Source organism: Benincasa hispida, chromosome 6, assembly GCF_009727055.1.
Source record: "Benincasa hispida cultivar B227 chromosome 6, ASM972705v1, whole genome shotgun sequence".
Lineage (NCBI taxonomy): Eukaryota > Viridiplantae > Streptophyta > Magnoliopsida > Cucurbitales > Cucurbitaceae > Benincasa > Benincasa hispida.
Window position 1 is genome coordinate 7,021,256 of NC_052354.1, and position 21,514 is coordinate 7,042,769.

At 32.6% G+C, this 21,514-nt stretch overlaps 2 protein-coding genes across 2 annotated transcripts; one reads left to right on the plus strand and one right to left on the minus strand.

The window, feature by feature from the left end:
- The first annotated feature begins 7,265 nt into the window (after positions 1-7,265).
- On the plus strand, positions 7,266-10,232 carry LOC120079745 (cytochrome P450 85A-like). Its single transcript, XM_039034108.1, has 9 exons — positions 7,266-7,588; positions 7,664-7,985; positions 8,110-8,259; positions 8,355-8,597; positions 8,729-8,815; positions 8,939-9,017; positions 9,506-9,612; positions 9,705-9,829; positions 9,927-10,232. Exons 1-9 carry the CDS (start codon positions 7,401-7,403, stop codon positions 10,012-10,014), a joined length of 1,389 nt encoding a protein of 462 aa, XP_038890036.1. The 5' UTR covers positions 7,266-7,400; the 3' UTR covers positions 10,015-10,232.
- A 1,083-nt stretch (positions 10,233-11,315) lies between these two features.
- Positions 11,316-21,044, minus strand: LOC120079744 (probable tRNA (guanine(26)-N(2))-dimethyltransferase 2). The gene is made up of 12 exons (XM_039034107.1): positions 20,949-21,044; positions 19,953-20,258; positions 18,110-18,197; positions 15,513-15,634; positions 15,180-15,319; positions 15,018-15,090; positions 14,694-14,782; positions 14,485-14,590; positions 13,651-13,863; positions 12,715-12,909; positions 12,474-12,551; positions 11,316-12,016 (listed from the first exon to the last, which is right to left on the minus strand). The coding sequence occupies exons 1-12, from the start codon at positions 21,042-21,044 to the stop codon at positions 11,777-11,779; spliced, it is 1,746 nt and encodes a 581-aa protein (XP_038890035.1). The 3' UTR covers positions 11,316-11,776.
- Positions 21,045-21,514: the final 470 nt, after the last annotated feature.

Consider the following 21,514-nt stretch of genomic DNA (forward strand, 5'->3'; position numbering starts at 1 on the left):
AAGTTCCGTGCACTTCCTCTTTCATACTCTTCTATCATTGATCTATCCCCATCACCCTTTTCTTCACCTTCTTCTATTTTTCATTTTTATTTATATATACAATATATACATTATATACCTTTTTTTTCTCTCTAAATTATTAATTTTTATTTCTAATCAATCCACACATCATATCATGTCGGCAATGCACTTCTCAATTATATTATATGATATATATTTTAACCCAAATTAAATCTACCTTCCTATTTTCTCAATTTACTATTTTTTTCCACAAGAAAAAAAAAACCGTAGGAATTAAATTTAAATTAAAACAATATATCTTATTTGTCACCCTATGTCTGTGTGTCCGATCCTATTACCTATAGTATGTTTTGTCCCTCCATTTACCCTCCTTTGCCTACCCCATGTCTACATCTCTACAATTTTAATTTTTTTTTAAAGAAAAAATATATGTAAAGTATTTGTCAACTTTAAAAATTTTAGGTATGTTTCAATTATGGGAAAATTTTCAATCTTTTTCTTCAAATTTGTTCCAAAAAAAACATCAATGAATTTTTTTTTTTTTTTTTTTTTTTTTTATGTTGAAATGATATAAAAATGTACGTAACGATTAATGTGTAAGAATTAAAAGGCGTATGCGACATCTCTTAAAATATTATTCAAGTTAGATCGGTGGGACAATTAATTAATATGTAGAATTTAGTAGGTAAATGATTTTAGCGTGATATCTTTCGATATGAAAAATAAATGGTAACAACGGTCTTTATAATATATATAATTTTAACCAGCATATCACATATGTATTTTGATTTTTAAAAACATTATTTGTTATATCAAATTGTAATATTTTATTTAAAAGAAAAATATACTTTTTGGACTAAATTATAAAAAAAAGGAAGCTTTTCAATGTTTTGCGACATAAAAAACTCATAACCATAAAGTTTAGGAATATAATGTTTTTTTCTACATGTATCTCTTTTTAACATGCAACTTAATATTTCAATGATCTGTTTATATGATTTATATCTTATGATTACATTTTTATATCATATGTTGTCGTCGTTTTCTTTTTTCCTATGTTTATATCGTGTCTATATAGTTGCTTTAGAATTGAATTTTCTCTTTTAATAACAAGAGGTTTGTATTGATTGTGATGAGTTAGTTTGTTATTATCTGATTTGGCAATATGTTAAACGACATTGATTCTTTTTAATTTAATACGATGTATAGTTTGTTTGGTTAAACTTAGGACTCTTTTGAAGTGTCTTTGTTTATTGGTCACCTTCTAAAGTAGTCCATGTGTTTTGGAGGCTACTTAATTAGCATCTATTCTTGTTAGATTGGATAAAATGTATTTTAATATACGATGAAAAGAATAGCATGATCCTATTTAGCTTTTAAAAACATGTGAAATTTTTTTGTTTACGTAGTTTGTTTCAATATACCTTTCAAAGTTTTGTAATGCTTTTAAAGTTAAATTAGCCTCATCTATTTATTCAAACAAAATTCCTACATAAAAAGTGAGTTTTATAATTTTAAAATATTTTACAAATCACTAATCTAGTATTAAACATAAGTTTATAAATTAAAAAAAAATATGGACTTGGCTTCTTAATCATATATTATAAAAATACAATAAAATGAGCCCAATACTTCCCAAAAAGTTCTTGATCACTTAAAATTTTGTGTCATAATTAAGTTTTTTTACACATAAGATAATAACTTAATTAAGCAAGCTATTGTTGTCTATCATTTTCTTTGACAAAATAACAACAATAATAATAATAATAAAAGAAACAAACACACACACAATTATCATTTATTTCCCTACAACAATTTTTATGATTGGAATTATCTCTTTAGCCTTAATTAATGCCTTTCCATCTCTTTCAATATTTAAAATTCAAGTCTAAAAGGATTGGATCATCTTTTAAAAAAGAGATAAAAATAAAAGGAAATTCAAGATTTTTTTTTTTTTTAATAAAAACAGAACTCCATTAATTATAAACCAAATTATCATTTTCTTTTTTTTTTTTTGGAAATCGAGTTGTGTTTCCTAGAAATTTAATTTTTGATAATTATGAGATTCAAATATTTCATAAAGTTATTTAAATTGAAGGAAAAAAAACACTTTTAAAATGTTTTAAATTCAATATTAAACGTGGCAATACCCTCCACATCTAGAAATTCAACATATGAATAGTCATCCTTGACTTCTCCAAACAACTTTAATTTTCTTTTTCTTTTTTTCTTTTTTCCTTTTTAAATCTTCCATCAAGCTAAATAGTTTTTTATTTATTTTCTTTAATGGGAAAAAGAAAATTTACTCCTTAAGAGATAGATGAAAAAGAGAGAGAGAGAGAGAGAGAGAATGAAAAAAATAATAATAATAATAATAAAGTTGAGATATTGATAATTATGTCAAATCCTTTTCTAAGGGATCTCCAATGGATCCACCCTTCCCTTCAAGTCACTATCCATTCCAAATTTTAGTGCCAGCTCAAGACAAGAAAGTCGGCTTCATTTTTTTTAAACAAAAAACGAAATTATATATAAATCTCACTTTTATTTAGATAATGAAATATGATTTTGTTCATTTTCGAACCTAAATTCACATGGTTTAAATTTTAGCATTGTTATAGAGATGTTTTCCTTCATATATGTATTATTGGTCATTTCTTCTAGTCAATATGAGATATTGTGTTGTATTTCTAAAATATTCACACATATTTTACATGTTATATGTAGATTTATATTTAAAGTTGATTCGATACATATTGATTTTGAAATAGAGGATAAACGGTATTTTGTTTTTGTTTCAATGATTAGGCCCAAACAACAAAATCCTTCTTAAAAAATGAGGATATCCATGTCGGTAATATTCAACTCGATAAAACGCTCTATCTTTTAAAAGACAATTACACGCAAAAAAAAAAATCTCCATTAGCTTTTGCAGAGCGTACAAGATTATGAACAATAATTGAATTACTCACTCTTAGTGTATTTGGCCGAGAAAGTCAAAGTCAATACTGGAGACGCTGAAGATTGAAACTAATTTAAAATGAAAATGAAAATGAAAAGGATGGAAGATAAAAGAAAAATACAAAGGACAATATAAATGTGTCATTTTTGAAAGGCTATAAGATGTTGATTAGATTGATGAACATCATGTACACCAACTGTACGGAAGCCCCCCCCCCACACACTTTCAATATACTATTTTGAATGGCCCTCCCCTTTCATTCACTTCACTGTTCTTTTCTTTCTTTTTTTTACTATTCGATTTTCGTTTCCGCTTCTAACGTTCATCGTCTTTGTCTAAGGAAAGTGTCTTTTGAAATTTCGACTTTCTTTGTAAGCTTCATTCCTCGTGACATGCAGCAAAAGCTTTTTATTGAATTTCAATTACACGTTTTTGTTATTAAAACTAAATCATTGAATTTTATCATCATCATATTTGGGGTGTGATTTAAATAGTGAATAGAATTCAATATTAGATGGTTTCAAATAAATTAGTGTGGATCTATGAGTTTTGTAATAAAACTTTTCATATATATAAAATGAATTTCAACCATTTTTTTTTTTCAGATTTAAAAATTAAAGTGATTTTATAAAACTTATGTAAGATTTATGTTATCAGATGTTCTATTTTTCCACTTCATATATTATTAAAAATAATAATGAGAAGACAGATGAGATGGGAATGGAGAAAGGGATAGAGAAGTGGAAATAATTGATATCAAGACAGACTTCTAATAATTCAAGGAAAAAAATCTACTGTGCAGATACTATATTTTATGGCATATCTAATTCAAAATTACATTAATTACTACAATTCTGGATTCTATAGCTATTAGATACCCTTTCAAAAAAGGAAAAAAAAAAATCACCTATAATAATTACACTTATCCTTTGAGAGAGAGAAAGAGACTTTTCGTTAATAAATATATCAATTATATTAAGATATAAATGACGTATTGTATCGCTAAAAGTATCGGTGGTATTTGTTATATTTATAATTTTTAATGTTGCTATACACTTGATTAATATTCTTAAAAGTGCTATTAAATGTAATTATCCTAAAAGAATTTTAAATGCTGCATAATTTGATTAAAAAAAAAAAAAAGCACAAACATCTATTTTAATTTAATGTGGGATGCATTTCTTTTTTCTTTTTTAATATATATATAAAAATGAATATAGGATGCATTTTTAATTCCACAAGCAACAGAGTGAATTGAAAGGCAGATGCACTTTTGGCCAACCTTTTTGACCATCATTGAGGCATCAAGATCAAGGTTTTTCCCTATGATTAAATACTAAAGTTTTTTTAGTAACCCAATGTGTAATTTCATTGTTTTTTTAATCCATATTATAATACATTTCATTTTCTTTCATTTAAATAATTTTTCCAAAGAAATTTTTCTAACATGTTATTGGTGTATATTAATCAACTCTATACCTAGACCTATGTGAAAATTTTATTTTAATTAAAGTGTAGTAGACCTAATATTGAATTTATAAATAGGATCTATTTAATTATCTTTTTATAGATCGACAATTTAATCTCATCTCAAGTTCTAAATAAAAGACTAGGTAACTTGTTTATTTAAAAAATATTATAAGAATATACATTTAATACAAGAGATCAAAATATTAGTTTTAAAGAAAAGTTTTGGAGTAAAATAGTTTTTATAGTAAGTTTGATAGTGAATTATACATATTTGTTTAATGTTTTCATGATATTTAGAGTTATTTGGAATTGCTTTTGCATAGATCATAAGCAATTGACAAATTAAGAAATCTAATTAATTGTCTAACATATTATTTGGTAAAACTAGTTTTTTTTTTTTTTTTTTTTTAATTAAATTGTAGCTCCTAACATCATTTTCAAAATTCCAAATTTATATATAATTGATTCAATTTTGTTATAACAAGGTTTTCCTAAATTTTTATCAAACCATTGAGATTGGACAAAATAACTTAACATGCAATCTAAATCATATAAATCTTTTATCGATTAATTTATAATAAATAAAATATTAAATAGCAATATGAAAATAATATCTATTTCGATCATTATAACTAAATAGCAATAAAACATTATTTCATCCAAACAGCACCTATAATCTATCGTTTCAAGTTCAAAATTGAAATTTATCAAACACATTTTCAAGTTCAAACTTAGAATTTTTCCCAACACTAATTTTACTTCCTATTACAACTCATTTCTCTAAAAACATAATTACCATAAATTATTTCTAAAGCTACCGTAATTTCAAACTAATTTTTTAATTTCACGCACAAAAATACTTGTTAATCAGTGCTCTTTGTTAAAAAGTATTTCACTCAAAAGCATGTTAATAATTTTTTTGAAGTTTGTTCACTTTTAGTCCATGAATTTTTAATTGTTCAATTTCAGTCTCTGTATTTTCAATAAATCTTAAATTTTGTCTCCCAAAGTTAGTTTTTACCAAAATTGGTTAAATAATAATAATAACTTTCTTGCAAGAAAATAACAATATAAATGTATAGTAAAAATGCTAGTAGATAAGAAAAAGGTTTTAAAAAAAGATAAACTAGTATGGGGACTAGATTTAAGATTTATTGAAAATAAGACTAAAATTGAACAAACTTCAAAATATAAAGACCAAAATAAAAAAAAAATAAAAAAAAAACCATCCTTCCAACTTTATAATATAAAATGACAAATATGTCCTAAAGATGGCCCTAAAAACTNATTCAATTTGTTTTGAAAGAGGAAGAAAGGGTAGTGCTCTTAGTTACAAAGTTTCAGTTAGAATGGAACCATGAAGTTAAAAACTTTTTACATATATTCATATTCACATGGTAAGGGTAAAAAAGAGAGATTGTCTTGTAGTGTGTGATGTAAATTCCATTATCAGAGGTTTTTTATGTGTGTTTGAGTCATGTGAAGGACTGGATTTTTTTTATTTTTATTTTTATTTTTTTAATTTTTTTTGGTGTGTGTGGTCAAATGGGGTGCTTTGCATGTGCTCCTTCTTCAACACATCCTTTCTTAACTGTCTTTCTTTACCAATACAATACAATATACCCTACTTCCCTCCCTATTTCCTTTTACCTTTGTGCTATATCCAAATCTAACCTCCTTTTTCCTCTCATTACTATAAGACTTTCAATCGGTTGAAAGTGAGTATATCTCAACAGTAATTGATATTTGCTTCTTTCTTTGAAGTCGAAGATTCAAATTTTTGTAATTTAACTTGTACTAAATAAAATCTATTCTGATTCTCATTACAATAAGGTGTGTTAGGACATGCCCATTTTAGGTCTCAACTTGTCTTTTTTTATTTTGAAGAATACTTAGATGCATCTTGAGATCTACCTATTTTTGTACTTCTCACTAAATTGTCAAATCATAATTTGTCTCATGATAATTTCTTCTCTTTGTGTGTGTGATGAGAGTGGGAAGCACAAGCATTTCTCTTCCACTCGAATAATAAGAACAATCATACAAGTAGAGATTTGTCTTTACTTATATATCATATATCTTATAGTTGCATACACTAGAATGTTGATATGCTCTTTTCAAGACATGAAGTTTTTGTTTTTTTGTTTTTTTAATTGTGGGGTGAGATCGAACTATTGACTTTTGAAAGGTAATTAGTGCCTCATTTACTAACAAATCGGGTTGTCTTAATACAAGTTATGAAAACTCAAGTTTTAAATAACTAATTTTAAAAATTTAACAAACTGAACTCTTCAACCCTAAGTTTCTCTTTCAATTTAATAGTTATGGGGTAAAAGATTGAACCTCCATTAAACCATGTTCGAAATAACCCTTTTAAGTTAATAGATCGAAACAAAATTACGAATCCAACAACGTTACATACTTAAAAAAAAATGTAATAGTGAATAAATAAATAAATGAAGGGGTCCCCTTAGAATTAAAATCTTGGAGGTTTGTAGGGTAGTGGAAAAACTCTTGTCTTTATCTAAATTTTATTACTTTATAGGGAGAATTTGAAAATGGTGGTTGATTAAAGTGCCAATTCAAAATCAAACTTGTTTTAGTTCCAAATGGTTAAAACAAGCAACAGCAACAACAACTTCCTATTTTCTCCATAGCCATTGAATTTTACAGCCTACCCTTTCCTTCTAACATTTGTAGGGTCCCCTCCCCTTATAGTATAGGGATCTTGATTTTCAAAAAAAAAAAAAAAAAAAAAAAAAAAAAAAAAAAAAAACCTCTGTTCCTCTTCTCTCTCTCTCTCTCTCCTCCCACACGCGGTGGTTCAGAGGTCTATATATATTGACACTCACTTGGGTTTGGGAACACATAAATCCAACCAAAGCTCCATACATTGAAGAGAAAGCTTCCTCTCTTTCTCTTTCCCCAGACCTTCATTCGAGCTTCAATGGCGTTAGCCATGGTGATTCTTGCTCTGTTTTTACTCCTCTGTTTTTGCTCTGCTTTACTCCGATGGAATGAAGTTCGATATAGCAAAAAAGGGCTGCCTCCTGGTACAATGGGTTGGCCTGTTTTCGGAGAAACTACTGAGTTTCTTAAGCAAGGTCCAAACTTTATGAAATCTCAAAGAGCTAGGTACTAATTAATTTTCACTTTTTTTTTTTTTCTAAGTTTTTGAGTTGTTTTGATCATTGCTCTGTTTTCTTAAAGGTATGGGAGCATTTTCAAGTCACATATTTTGGGGTGTCCTACGATTGTTTCCATGGATCCAGAAGTTAATAGATATGTTTTAATGAATGAATCAAAAGGGCTTGTCCCTGGTTACCCTCAATCCATGCTTGATATACTTGGCAAATGCAATATCGCCGCCGTACATGGCGGCGCTCACAAGCTTATGAGAGGTGCTCTGCTTGCTATTGTTAGCCCCACCATGATTAAAGACCGTCTTCTTCCTAAAGTTGATGACTTTATGCGATCCCATTTGAGGAATTGGGATAGCCAAATCATCGATATCCAAGAAAAAACTAAAGAGGTGAACTTTATTTTTAAATAAACAAAAGAAAATTTGCTAGTTTGATCTAATGATGGTGTTCCTCCTCCTTCCTCTGTTTTCACTCATTTTTTTCCTTTCCTTCCTCTGTTTTTTCCCTCTTCAGATGGCTCTCCGGTCATCTTTGAAGCAGATTGCCGGAATCGAATCCGGCCCGTTATCGGAATCTTTCATCCCGGAGTTCTTCAAGCTCGTCCTCGGCACCCTCTCGCTCCCTATCGATCTTCCCGGCACGAACTACCGCCGAGGAATTCAGGTAAAACTCGATAACTATCATGGTATCAGAGCCACTCTGATGCCACATGTTTGAATTTAAGCAATAAATGAGTGATTTTTTTATGTGATTTTCAGGCGAGGAAGAACATAATAAAGCTGTTGCAGCAGCTTATAAATGAGAGAAGAGACTCAAAGATTCAAAAAGATGACATGCTTGGGTTTTTAATGAGTGAGGAGAACAAATATAAGCTAAATGATGAAGAGATTATTGATCAAATCATCACTGTTTTGTACTCTGGCTATGAAACTGTTTCAACAACATCAATGATGGCTGTAAAGTTCCTCCATGATCATCCCAAAGTTCTTCAGCAACTCAGAGTGAGTATTAAAAGAATAAACAAAAGAAAGAAAGAAAGATTTACAACTTTTCTGAGTTGGAAAAGTTTGAAAAAGCTGTTGGTTTTTTTCTTTTTTTTTCTTTTTCTGAGTTAAAGATTTGAAAATTGCAGGAAGAGCATTTAGCAATCAGAGAGAAGAAAAATCCTGAGGACCCCATTGATTGGGATGATCTTAAAGCTATGAAGTTCACTCGTGCGGTATGATTTTTATGTTTTTACTGTTGTCTTTTTAACAGTTCTTTGATGGGTCTTTGTTATTAAAAAAAAAAAAAGGGGTAAAGATTCTAACTTTATACTGTTTTTTTGTTTTGAATTTTTTAGGTGATATTTGAAACATCTAGACTGGCCACAATTGTTAATGGGGTTTTGAGGAAAACTACAAAGGACATGGAACTAAATGGTGAGTTTATGAGTACTTTATTGTATAAAAATAAGAATAAAATTTTGGGGTTTTCTTATGAACTTGTTTAAGACTAAAAAATCATCTGTTTAAGAAGATGATTATATCCAAAATTGTGTTTTTGACAAGACTGAGTTAAATTAAACAATCATGGGTTGGTTTGGTAGTAAATTTTGATCTTTAAATGTTGTAAGATTATACGAATTGTCTATGTATGCGTAAGCGGGTCCAATGGTCAAGTTTTGTTTTGAGTTATTTAGGGGCTCAAGATCCTGTTTTTGCAGTTACCAATATTCATCTCCCTTTTCACTTTGGGCCACTTTTCTTCTCTCTCCTCTGTTTTTTTGTGGGTCAAGCTTAGATAAGGCTCATAAAGAATGACAGATCTTCTTCATCTCTTTCATCACAACAATGTGCTGAGATCAAACCAAAAAGTTAGGCTAAAAAGTTTCAATCTTTAACTCTTTTTTTTTCTTTGCTTTTTACAGGCTTTCTCATTCCAAAAGGATGGAGGATTTATGTGTATACTAGAGAGATAAACTATGACCCTTTTCTCTATTCTGAACCATTCACCTTCAACCCTTGGAGATGGCTGGTGGGTCTCTCTCTCTCTCTCTACCCTTTTTTCTCTCTCTTGCCCTTTATTGGAAAATGACCATTTTGCCCTTGTGTAACATTTTTTTTCAGGACAAAAACTTAGAGTCTCATAATTACTTCTTCATCTTTGGAGGTGGAACTAGACATTGTCCTGGCAAAGAATTGGGAATTGCAGAGATTTCTACATTTTTACATTACTTTGTAACTAAATACAGGTAGCTTTTTCTTTCTTGTTTATGCAATTGTTTGGTAATCAGAAACAGCATGAAAATAGATGTAAAGATTGAAACTTTTTTTTTTCCTTTTGTGCAGGTGGGAAGAAGTTGGAGGAGATAAGCTCTTGAAATTTCCAAGAGTGGAAGCTCCAAGTGGGTTCCACATTAGGGTTTCATCTTACTGACTGAATTAAACTAATAATATTTATTAAAAAAAGAAAAAAAAAAAAAAAAAAAAAGAGAGAGAGAGAGAGTTAGTGTGAAGAATTTGATGTACAGTTGGAGATGATGATGTATAATAGGTACTGTCAATGTTAGAGAGATATATGGAGGGAGGATGTACAATAACATTCTAACACCTTGACTTTAGGGACAAAAGGAATGAAATTGAATTTTCAACTCTTTTTGCACTGTAAAGAACTTTACCTTTCCAACCTTTCAACTTGGGCTGTTGGCTCAATAAATCCAACCTACACCCACTCACAAGCCTACTGGTGTTCTCTATTATATCGAAACTTCTACCAAACTCGAGTCAGAAGAACCGACTTAAGCATCGGAGAGTCTATGATATATATTAGTGTGAATGTGTATGTGGTCATTGTACGTAGTTGCTCGATAAAAAAGAGGCAACTATACTTTGAATTCTTTAGATAGGGATAGAGAAATGAAATCATAAGAAAACATCCTCAAGTTTTAAACTTTTTATCAACAATAGGTATGCTCTTTCCTAGATCTCAGAAGCATTGCTATGCCCTCACTCCAATGACCAAGAACATAAACAACATGCCCTTATAAGATTAATCTAATAAGAACAATCTCCAAAAATCAAGATAGTAACCCACAAGGCATCGATGTTTTTCTTACACGATTCAAGTTATATTTAGAAACCAATTTTATCTTTTAGAGAAGTTCGAAATGTTGTAAAAAAAAAAAAAAAAAAAAAAAAAGCAATACCAACAAATATTTGTACATTTCTTTAAAGACTTGTTTAGATTGACTTTTCTTCGAATTCTTTAACACGTGTTTCTCGTACCAAAAAACATATTTTTTATAAACATTAAGTACTAAGACAACCTGGTTCATTCCATTTTTCTGTCCTCTTCTAACTTGATCGATCCTAAAAGATAGATGCTTGCAATTTTAAGCTCAAGATCAAGAATTTACCAAATCATTCTCTATGAAGACCTTACTTATTTTCCATCTCCGTGTTAAACCAAGTGGCAAAATAAGATGTATTTTAAAAGCATGCTATGTTCAACTTCCCTTCAATCGAACCATCGACCTCTAAATAGGAAGACCATGCTAATTATCATTAAGTTAAACTCACTTAAAAAAAGCTTATCAAAGCTCACAATAGATTTGTACATGTGATTAAGAAATTGATCTTATATTTGATATATTCCTGAACTATGCATTTGTTAATTGCACCGACAACATATATCCCAAACACTAATTAGAAAAAACCAGTTCGTATAACTCATTCCTCTGTATAAACCAGATATAAATTACACCAGTCTGAAGTTGTCAATCCTAAGCTTTAAAAACTAAGACATTAAATTTCTAAGACATATATTGCCTTAGTATGCCTAATGAACTCAACTTTTATCCGAAGACGGCTCAAAATTTTTAAAAATAAGCCCTCCATTGGAGAGGAAATAAGAACAATCATCAGCTTGCGTTCAGAAACATCTGACTATAGGGATGGGGAGGGAAAGACTTCTTTGTGCATTTCCCTGGAAATCTTGGTGTTTCTGTTGACAGAAATCTAAACATCGTAGAGAAGAACAAAAATGATATATATCTTGAAAGAAAGGCTTCCTGAAGATTAAACAAAAATCTGCTACTTCTACAGAAGTGTCCCCAAACAAGAATTTCATGTGGAGGATCAAAAAAGTAGATATTGCATAACTTTGAAGCATAAAGAAAATATAAGATAAAAGGAAACTTTTACTGGTTGGGAGCTGGTTCTTCTTCTACCTTGGGACGTTTCGCATTAGGCTCTTCGGAATCTGTATGGCTGAGAGCTCCGTTTACTGCCTCTGCACCGAGTAGAGAGATGTGTTTGCTAGTGATTTGACGACCTGCTCTCAGCTTGGGGCCCCAATGCCTTTCAGGATTTGGAAGGAAGCGTGCAATTTTCTTTGCTTGTGCCTTGCTAAGAGATGCCACAGCTCTAGCAAAATTAGCCTGCCAAGAAGAATATCAGAATCAGCAAAAGTACATCAGCCACAGGCCATTCATTCTGTGGTACATTTCTGAAGGTAACTCAAAATTTAGCTCAGTTGGTGTAAACTTTATAAGTTGGTGTAAACACTATTGAAGTATGCACATTTATTGAGTAACTCCATCTTTCCATCTTTTTCTATTTTTCACATTTATCAAGAAATTTCATCTTCCCTATCTCTACTTTTCACATTTATCAAGTAACTCCATTTTCCCCTCTTAATCTACTTTTCACAATTATCGAGAAACTTCATCTTATAACTCTACACTCCAAACACAAACTTACTAACTCCAACATATTAACTTCATACTTATTAACTCCATTTAGTAGGCCAAATGCCCCCATTATGTTTGATAGTGGAAAACAGAGGACAAAAACATTGCAACTGAACCAACAGTTGAACTACAAAATGAAACTTACTTCAAGAACAGGTTCCTTGGCAAGAATGATACTTCCTGGCTGATCTTCTGGTTGAGCTTTAACTGGGTGATTTTTTACCTATATAAAAAGGGATAGATGAAACCACGATATACAATTAAGACAAAGGACTAAGGAAGCTCTACAGTCTACAGTTCCATGTCTGGTGACAAGGGTATAATATATAACCAAATGACATTCACGTATAGGTATTTAATAAAATTGACAATTCAGAATGCCTTACCCAGCAACGCATTATATCCCAAATAACATCCATGGGAGCATCTGATTTCAGTCCTAATGGATTCACATGAGTGCCCGAAATGCGATATCCTGCATTAATCACTGCAGAACGGAAATTTACAGCTGATGGAGATGTGCACTTTAATGTTGCACAGAGGTTGTGTAGACTCAAAAATAAAGGAACGTCCATCAGCTCCTGCACAGGAAAAATGTCGATAAATGCGGCACATGAAAAAAAAAAAACACTCATCAGAACATAAGAGCCAGATGAATAAGAACATGCTAGGGATGACTTTTAACTATGGTTTTGCTAGTGAACTATTCATATGTTGTACTTAATCCTTCACGAGTAAGAAAATTAACCAAAATCTGGGAACTATTTGCATGTACTACCTAAGTTATGAAATGGAAAAAATATGTATTTCTATACATATTTTTCTTTTTTAAAAAATGTTCTTAGACCTTTTTCTTTTAGGTATTATGCTATGGTCGAGGTGACAAGATCTCAGGACAAATCCCTCATGAAGGCTGGCAAATGGAGTACCAGGGAACTGGAGATGACTCCAGAATGAATTATGCAGGGTTATCTAGAATATTGCAATAAACATACTTTATTATTATAACCTGCACAACTCTTGTGGAGAAAAGAAAAGGAAAATGATAATTATCCTAGAAACTACGCACACTTAATCTTCTAAATACACCTATATGAGTTTATCTTCTGGTTCCTAACTTATCATAATGAATTTTCTGGATGGCCAAACTCACTGCATTATCAAACTTTTTGTTTCGTTCTATTGATGAGGGAAATTAGGTAATGGCTAAAATTACAAGGTCGTCTTGACAAAAATAACTAACAACACAATTCCAATGGCCTAATATTGTACTAATAGTTCAACATGGAGTTGTAATGCCAAACTCACGCATAGAAACACACCTCTGAAATTGTTGTCAGTACAGCAGATATACGATCATATGCAGGATAAGAGTCCTTCATAGACTTCACATCTGCTAGCATGGAAGTAACCCATTCTTGATCATGGATAGGAGCAGACCAGATAGGCCCACCCATGTTGAATTTCTTCCCACAATCACTGCACTCTTGTGCAACAGAAGGTCCAAAACCAGGTAAATACCTGACGCTGTTGTTCTGAAAGAAAAAGGATAGGACACATCAAGAAACTATACAAATTCATATTATAAAGAAATTACTACTTCAAACTAGGATTAACTTCCAATCAGAAGTAAATATATGATATAAAGAGCATAGAAGCATCAGTAGATATTGTGGTACAGGATCAATAGGCAACGTTGGCAACATTTTCTTCTTCTTTCCTTCAAGGAGAAACAATATGTTACATATTGGGGACAAAAAAGGTATGTAAGAAATCCATCTTAGCACAGGGCAAAGAAGCAAGCTTTCAGTCCGCTTAGATCAAGGTGAGGAAGATGTGTGCAGGTTGGGGCATTTTGACGAGTTCCTTTTCGTTCATAGTTCAGAACTTCTTTGGAATAAATTTTTTTCATCAAAAGTTGAGGCCCATTATTGTAATTTGCTTTCTCTGTTTTCCTCTTTTAGCTGGTTGTTCCATTTTTGTGGGCTCTTTGTTTTACTCTCGTTCGAGTCAATAAAAGCTAGTTGTTTAAAAGAAAATAAAAGGGGCAGGGGGCCAGGAAGTGTATAAATAAGCAGGAAAAACTCAAACCAATTTGAGAAATTACACCGGATAATAAAAATAAGCTCATGTGTTTAACCAGCATAAATATATACCTTTGAGACGCTTCTGCCAATCTGCTGGAGATGGAATGAATCACAACCAGTGCACTGATAAACATATGAGAGCTTAAGGGGAGTATTTTTCATTGCACTTGCAGAACTGCAGTCAATCATTTCACCATCTTTATATAAATACTTATAACACATCAAAAAAGTAGTGCAATATAGCTAAATCAGTAAATTCAAAGTCCAAGGCAACTTACGTATAAATACGAACAAAAACCCGGACATAGAAGTCCATCTGGACAGATAGCACTGGAACAATATACCGCTTGTATCTATTAGCATGGCTCTACAAAGAATTTAGAACAAAAATAATGCATAAGAGTCCACTTCTGCTCGTTAGTGCGACCAGAAATTTGAAGTATGTTATCTTTCAGTTAAAGAGGCACTATTTGATCGTGTGTGTTTGTGTGTGTGTTAAGATAAGAATCTTGTACAGCATGTTAAACCAACAAAGAGAAAACGGAAAGGTGGTAAAATAATTTATCAAGAAAACTTTTGAAATACACAGAAGATAGGTATACCTCAATGCAGGCAAGGAGGATTCTTAAAGCCATTTCGTGGCAATATTTCCCTCTCAAAGGATATGAACCATATCTGAATCAATCAGACCAAGTTTTAGGACACATAATCTATGGCAATAAAACATTAAAAAAATGATAATCGAAGACTGTAAATAACCTTACTTTGAATAGCAAACTTCTCCATTTCCTCCACAAAGCACTGCCATATCAGTGGCTGTACACATCAGCATGCCACCATCTACAACTGATTGAACAGCAGAGTCCAAGAAAATAGAAGGGGAACCGTAAGGATCCAAATCAACCTGAAACAATTCAAATAAGTTGCATAAAAGTTTCAACCTTTGTATTAATGTCAGGGCTCATATCATGCTATACATAAATATTCATGTGCTTACAATTCTAAACTATAACAAGGAAAAAAAATCCATTTCAATGTTTACTTCCCTACATGTAATTTCAAAGCCAACGTACATTTCTGAAATAGTTTGTGCATACCATATCAAATTCTTTTGGGTGAGTGAGCATATAAACACGAGCATCAGTAAGATGTGATTCCACTTTTGCACACGCTACTGAACCATTAAACTTGATGTTTCTCCGACAAGCTTCAACCGATGCTGTTGGAAAAAAAAAATTTGTATCATTAACAGGTTCAGTTAGTAACTGATAACTAAAAATGAACAGCTAAACGGCATATCAATATAGATAAGTGCATATTGTAAGATTAGTAAAATGTATAACTTCCATTTTCAAGGTTCCACGAGCAGTCCGATACATTAATACATGCTCTCCATAAGATGAATACACAAGTATATACAGATATAAAGGGAATGAATTATCAACACTAACTTCCTCTGCTTGTACAAGGAAAAGTTGTCCTTGATATAACAGTATCACCAAAGTCGGCAGTCCTGAATTGAGAGTCGCCCAAAAGAAGATTTTCCTCTTCCTCACATCGATGGGATGCTGTCCTTTATGGATGCTTGCATTCTCTTGATATAACCAGATCAAGATGGCTGAGGAAGACAGAGAGAAAACGGTGTTTATCACCATATCAGATAGAAGGGTACGTTCTGTTATAAGGTGATGCCATTTGGTCTAACGAATGCCAGGGCAACCTACCTGTGAGCTATGACTACGCTCTTTTATGATATGATGAACAAGGAAATGGGGGTCTATGTCGTTGACATGATCGAAAAGTCTTGGGCAGAAGAAGATCCTGCCTTTTGAAGGAAAGATAGACACAAGGAAGTAGAATTGCCAAAGGGCGTTTGACAAAGTGAAGAAATATCTATTCAATCCTCCCATCCTGGTACCGCCAATGCTTGGTCGACCTCTCCTGATGCATCTGTAAGTAATGAAAGCATCCATGAGTTGTGTCTGTCCTTGGTCAGCACGATGAAACTGGTAGGAAAGAAAGAGCAATATACGAGATCGGCAAGAAGTTCACTGATTATGAGACAAGGTATACGGTTCTAGAAAAAAGCGGTTGTGCTCAACCATGAGCCTCGCAACGCCTACGCCACTACATGTTGAACTATACGACCATGCTGATTGAAATGAGGGACCCGTTGAAGCATCTCTTTGAAAAGCCAGCCTTCATGGGCCAGCAAGGTGGCAGATGTGACTCTCAGAGTTTTGTAAAAGCAACAGGAAACCCTAAATGAGTAAGGAAAGGGGCAAGCAATAGCAAACCACCTACGAATCATCTCGTGCCTGACTATGAGCTTGATTTGATTAGTAAGGGGACGCATTTCCCGGACGAAGCTATTCTATTAGCGGTAGGCGAAGAAGAAGACGAAAATCCTCATGATTGGCAAATGTTCTTCAACGGTTCCAAAAAATAAGTAAGAAAGGACTTGAAGCTTATAGTCCTTACTCAACTACAAGTACATAGAGAGCTGTTGCCACCTATTCGACGATGCATCGATGTTTCTGATGTTATCTTGCAGTTGGCATTAGGATCTCAAGAGCAAACAGAATGAATCTAGTGTACTTAGTAAAGGCAATCACAAATAAGAAAGTGGTTAGTCCTTATGCAACTAAGAACACAAGAAGGAAATCTACATCTACAAAGAAAGAAAGAGATGACAGCATCCAAGGGCTTCTTATTGGGAATGAATCTAGTGTAATTCGTAAAGGCAATCACAAACAAGAAAGCGGTTAGTCCTTATGCAACTAAGAACACTGGAAGGAAATCTACATATACAAAGAAAGAAAGAGATGTCAGCATCTAAGGGCTTCTTATTGGGTCTAGCTTCTTAGTCATAGGGAGAGACTGGACAATTATGTTATACACTTGTGTTGTCAGAGAAGAGTCCAGAAGAGGAGAGGCAGCTGATTCTTCGAATATTTTTTGTTAGATTCTAATGGGATGAAGGATGAAAATAGGAATTCGAAAGAGCGTAGAGAGATGGTCGAGCAAGAAGCGGGCAGGCATAGGTAGCCGATAGCAGTAATCGACCATCTTGAGCAGCAAGAGAAAGTAGGACCAACTACGATCAAGGAAGAGAAAGCAGGAGTAGCAAGCAGACACAAGAGGGACAAACCTCATTTTGATTTCATCATTGGTAGAGATGGAGCACAGACAAATGAAGGAAGGAACTATGGAAAGAAGGGGCAAAGCAGCTCGACCAAAAGAGAGAAACGAAGCAGCTCGATTGATAGAGAGAGGAAGAGAGGCGAAGCAGCTCAATAGAAGTAAAGCGCTTCATGATCAGTAACCACTTTGAGCTCTTTGTGCACATATGAAGTGAGTGTACAGATGTATCCATTGATAATCCTCTCAAACTTTAGATTGGTCGCAAGTGCAAGATTCTTTTTTTATCTTCTTCTTTATTTTCTTTTAGACAATAAAAGTTTTATTCCACAAAAAGGAAAAAAGAACATAAGATATCTCTCCCCCACAATATATATATATATATGAGTCAATAATGTATTCCTCATTATTTAAGTTAGTCATTTTCGTTGCTAACCAAATTGTTACCTCTCCCCCTCTCGAAGAATGGCCAAGTTGACATATTTGCTAAAGAGAACTTTTTTCTTTTAGGCAAAAGAGAACTTTTTGGTATAACCAATAATTAAAAAGTTACCTTTATCATTGTCTAGTGCCACAACTTGACCAATCCCCTCTACTTCACGAGCATATCTTAATGCTCTTAGCCCAGAAGCTGACAAGGCCTTCAAAAATTCAAACAGGAATTAGTCAGAAAGTAGTAATGGAAAACATATCCCCGTAACCCATACCAGGAATCCCAAAAGAGAAGAAAACACACAAACAAAATTTTAGAAGCACAATATAACATCGGACTCATGACCCCGAAGACAACATGTTGGGCAATAAATTCTAATATGTTAGAACAGGGACACGTTCATTAATGAGCATCACATATACACACCATTAAGGACAACTTTATCTAATATATTTGTATATTTTTACAAATCTACATAAATTTCACATAAAAGATGCAATTTACATTATGATACTTGAAATTACAACCACTAAATGAATGAGATGATAAGCTATACAGCATCTGTAAGAATTTGAGCAAGCCACTTACATAACGTTTAACAATGCATTGATGTACAGCAAAAGTGTGTATGCAAACCAAAATCAGATTTTAAATTCTATATATGATCTTTTTTTAAAATAAAAATAAGAAAAACTCTAAACTAATGACCAAACTATCATATATGAAGAAAAAATTCAAATATCAGATACGCAGTAGCTTCTTTATTCAAAATTCATCAATTCATCATGTTATGTAGCATCTTTTTTTTTTTAACGTCCTTAACCTCTCCCTTGGTGTTCCATTTGTTAAAAAAGTTATGTCTTAGTCAATTCAACTTGAGGAAGCTAACAATTGGAGGAGACATTTGGTGGAGGATAAATATTGCAACCATCTAAGAACATGGAGTTGGAAAAGCCCCCAGCTATGTTGCATCGTTCTAAAATTTTTGTCATAAAGGAAACTCCAAAGTACTAACGAACTCAGTCATCTTGTTCAAAAAAATTCCGATAAAAGAGAGGCTAAGTTCAACTCTTGGTCTATCCACTGTTAATAAATTGTTGCCAAACTTCTCATTGACCATCTCTTGAAAGTTGTACTACCTCACAAGGGTATATTTAGATAATCAGAACAGAATTACACAAGCAAACCATCACTTCGAGAAGGTGAAAACTTTCCACTCTGATATACTCACCACAGTATGTTACACTAAACATAGCAAGATAGCATAAAATATAAACAGAAAAAAACTAACCACTCCTAATGGGGCTGCCCCTCGTAACAAATTATTTACAATTGAGGTTCAAGGTCCTTCCCAGTAGTACTATCAGTTCAGAATTTTGGTTGCCTTTGTAGGGGGAAAGACAGATTGTAGAATATAAGACTTCTATATTACTCAAACATAACCGCATGGATAAAAGCTTACACTAACCCATCAATTTTGGATCCAATTCGGAATTTTCCTTGGGAGGTATGGGGAATGAATTGGAATGTAATAATATCGATTCATACAGATACAGAAGAAAAGGTTCTCTATTGATTCAAACAATGTACCCGCGGGATAGGGATAAAGAAAGAGGAAAAAAATGAAGATTTCACATAGTACTTTTGATCGAAAAATCAATCTGATTTATTTCGTACCTTTCGCTCAATGAAAAAATGGGTCAGATTCTACAGGATCAAACCTATGGGACTTAAGGAATGATCGAAGGGAATAAAAAAAGAAAAAAAAAAAGAGGGAAAAATAAGTAAATAAAAATGACGTAGAAGAGCCCAGATTCCAAATGAATGAAAACGTGGGGGCTAATAATCCAGGCATTAACATATTCCTAATTTGAAATGTCCACACTCTATACTTTATTGGACGATAAACTAAGATTTGATTTTGCACATGCACATAATAAAACGGCAATGAAATTAAAACAACCTCAAGAACTCTAATTGGCTTGGGATCTCTTTGTTCTTTTCCCTCCGCAACCTCTTTTTGTTCTTCTGACAACATTGGACTTCCACACTCATTTGATGTTTTTTCATGAGCACCACAATCTGTATGACACTTTTCATCATTTGTTGCAGATTCATTAGATGCTTCTTCCATAACAGTTTCAGAACCATTATTCTCAGTGACCTTCTGCCCTGATTTTGCTCTTTTTGATAGTTTTGCTTCATGCTCCTGTTTGCGTTTTGTTATAAATAACCTAAGGACAGCAATGGATATGTCTCTGTTGTTAACCTGAGTATTACCAGAGGTGAAAAGTCAAGATTCGACAATGAAAAAAAAGCTTGAAGCCAGTATAGAGCCATAAAAAACAAAAACAAAAAGTTGAAAAAATGAAAAATCAAACAACCAATAATTCTATTCTACGATGATTTTAGAAATTTAAAAAAAGTAGGAAGGAAATAGTTTTCATGAAGACTCTTAATTACTGACGGGACTCTGCTTGGACATGAAACATAAAAGCAGTTTAATTAGAAGAGGATGATTTATTAAAAAGAATGATAAGTTATTCACAAGATTAAACAGATTGCCACCATGTTGTGCATACTACATGGAACAATCTCTTTGAATTTAGCATACCACATTATACTTTGCTGACTTGAATAAATTATATATCTTATTTTCTCCATCAAATATCAATCAGTTAAATATGCTAACATGCTGAAGTTTGGCGCTACTGGCAACAATTACAAAGCCTCTTCACTTCATCAAAATGAATGAGTTCCCTAAGCTACCTCTTCTCCCCCATGAAGCTTTCCCACTTCAATAAGAATAAAAGTCAGGTCTTAAATATTTCCTCAATCAATCTAGAATCAATCATATGTAAATCCATTGGAAGTTTTGACTGACCAATTAATTTTTGAACTAAGAACAATGCCTAAACTCCAAAACCCCAGAAAACCCATTATTCAAAAAACAAATCACCTGGGTCTTATTGAAAAAGACTTCATTTTTCGCGTGCATAAGAATCTCAGCCTCGCCCTCCTTGATGATGGTGAATTCGCTAAGATCTGTCGCCATTACAGCAGTTCTCACATCCAAGAAAAAAAATTGAAAAAAAAAATTATGGGATTCTTCCTTCTTCTGCTCCTTGGCTTGTTTAAGGGTCAAAGCAAAATCCACAACCCTAAAAAATCTCAATGCCTCCGCCTCTTCTGCTCCCAAGACTTCGTGATAGAGATTCAGAGCTTGAACAAACAGAGCAGCAGTTAAATAAAACCAACCACTAAGTAGTAACCAACCCTTGAATATGTTGATTATGATTCACGAATTGTAAATTTTGTACAGCGGAACCCTATTGCCAATCAACCGCAGCAGCTTCACAATCAAAACGTCCCTTAAATTCTGTGCACGATTTGAAAAAAATAGAAAAATAGTCGATCTTTTGCCTTAAACCCTAATCTCTAATCCACGGCTAGAGGCTGAGGTTTTTGCGCGAACTTATAACGTTAAAAATAAGCCAGTTTCTAAAATTTTGATTAAATTATAAA

Excerpts from the sequence above, each read along its gene's own strand:
- LOC120079745 (XM_039034108.1), top strand. The coding sequence starts at position 7,401 with ATGGCGTTAGCCATGGTGATTCTTGCTCTGTTTTTACTCCTCTGTTTT. Across the intron at positions 8,260-8,354 it reads ACTACCGCCGAGGAATTCAG|GCGAGGAAGAACATAATAAA; the intron begins GTAAAACTCGAT and ends TGTGATTTTCAG. Across the intron at positions 9,613-9,704 it reads TCAACCCTTGGAGATGGCTG|GACAAAAACTTAGAGTCTCA; the intron begins GTGGGTCTCTCT and ends ATTTTTTTTCAG.
- LOC120079744 (XM_039034107.1), bottom strand. The coding sequence starts at position 21,044 with ATGGCGACAGATCTTAGCGAATTCACCATCATCAAGGAGGGCGAGGCT. Across the intron at positions 18,198-19,952 it reads AGCCAATTAGAGTTCTTGAG|GCCTTGTCAGCTTCTGGGCT; the intron begins GTTGTTTTAATT and ends GAATTTTTGAAG. Across the intron at positions 15,091-15,179 it reads GGAGAAGTTTGCTATTCAAA|ATATGGTTCATATCCTTTGA; the intron begins GTAAGGTTATTT and ends TGATTGATTCAG.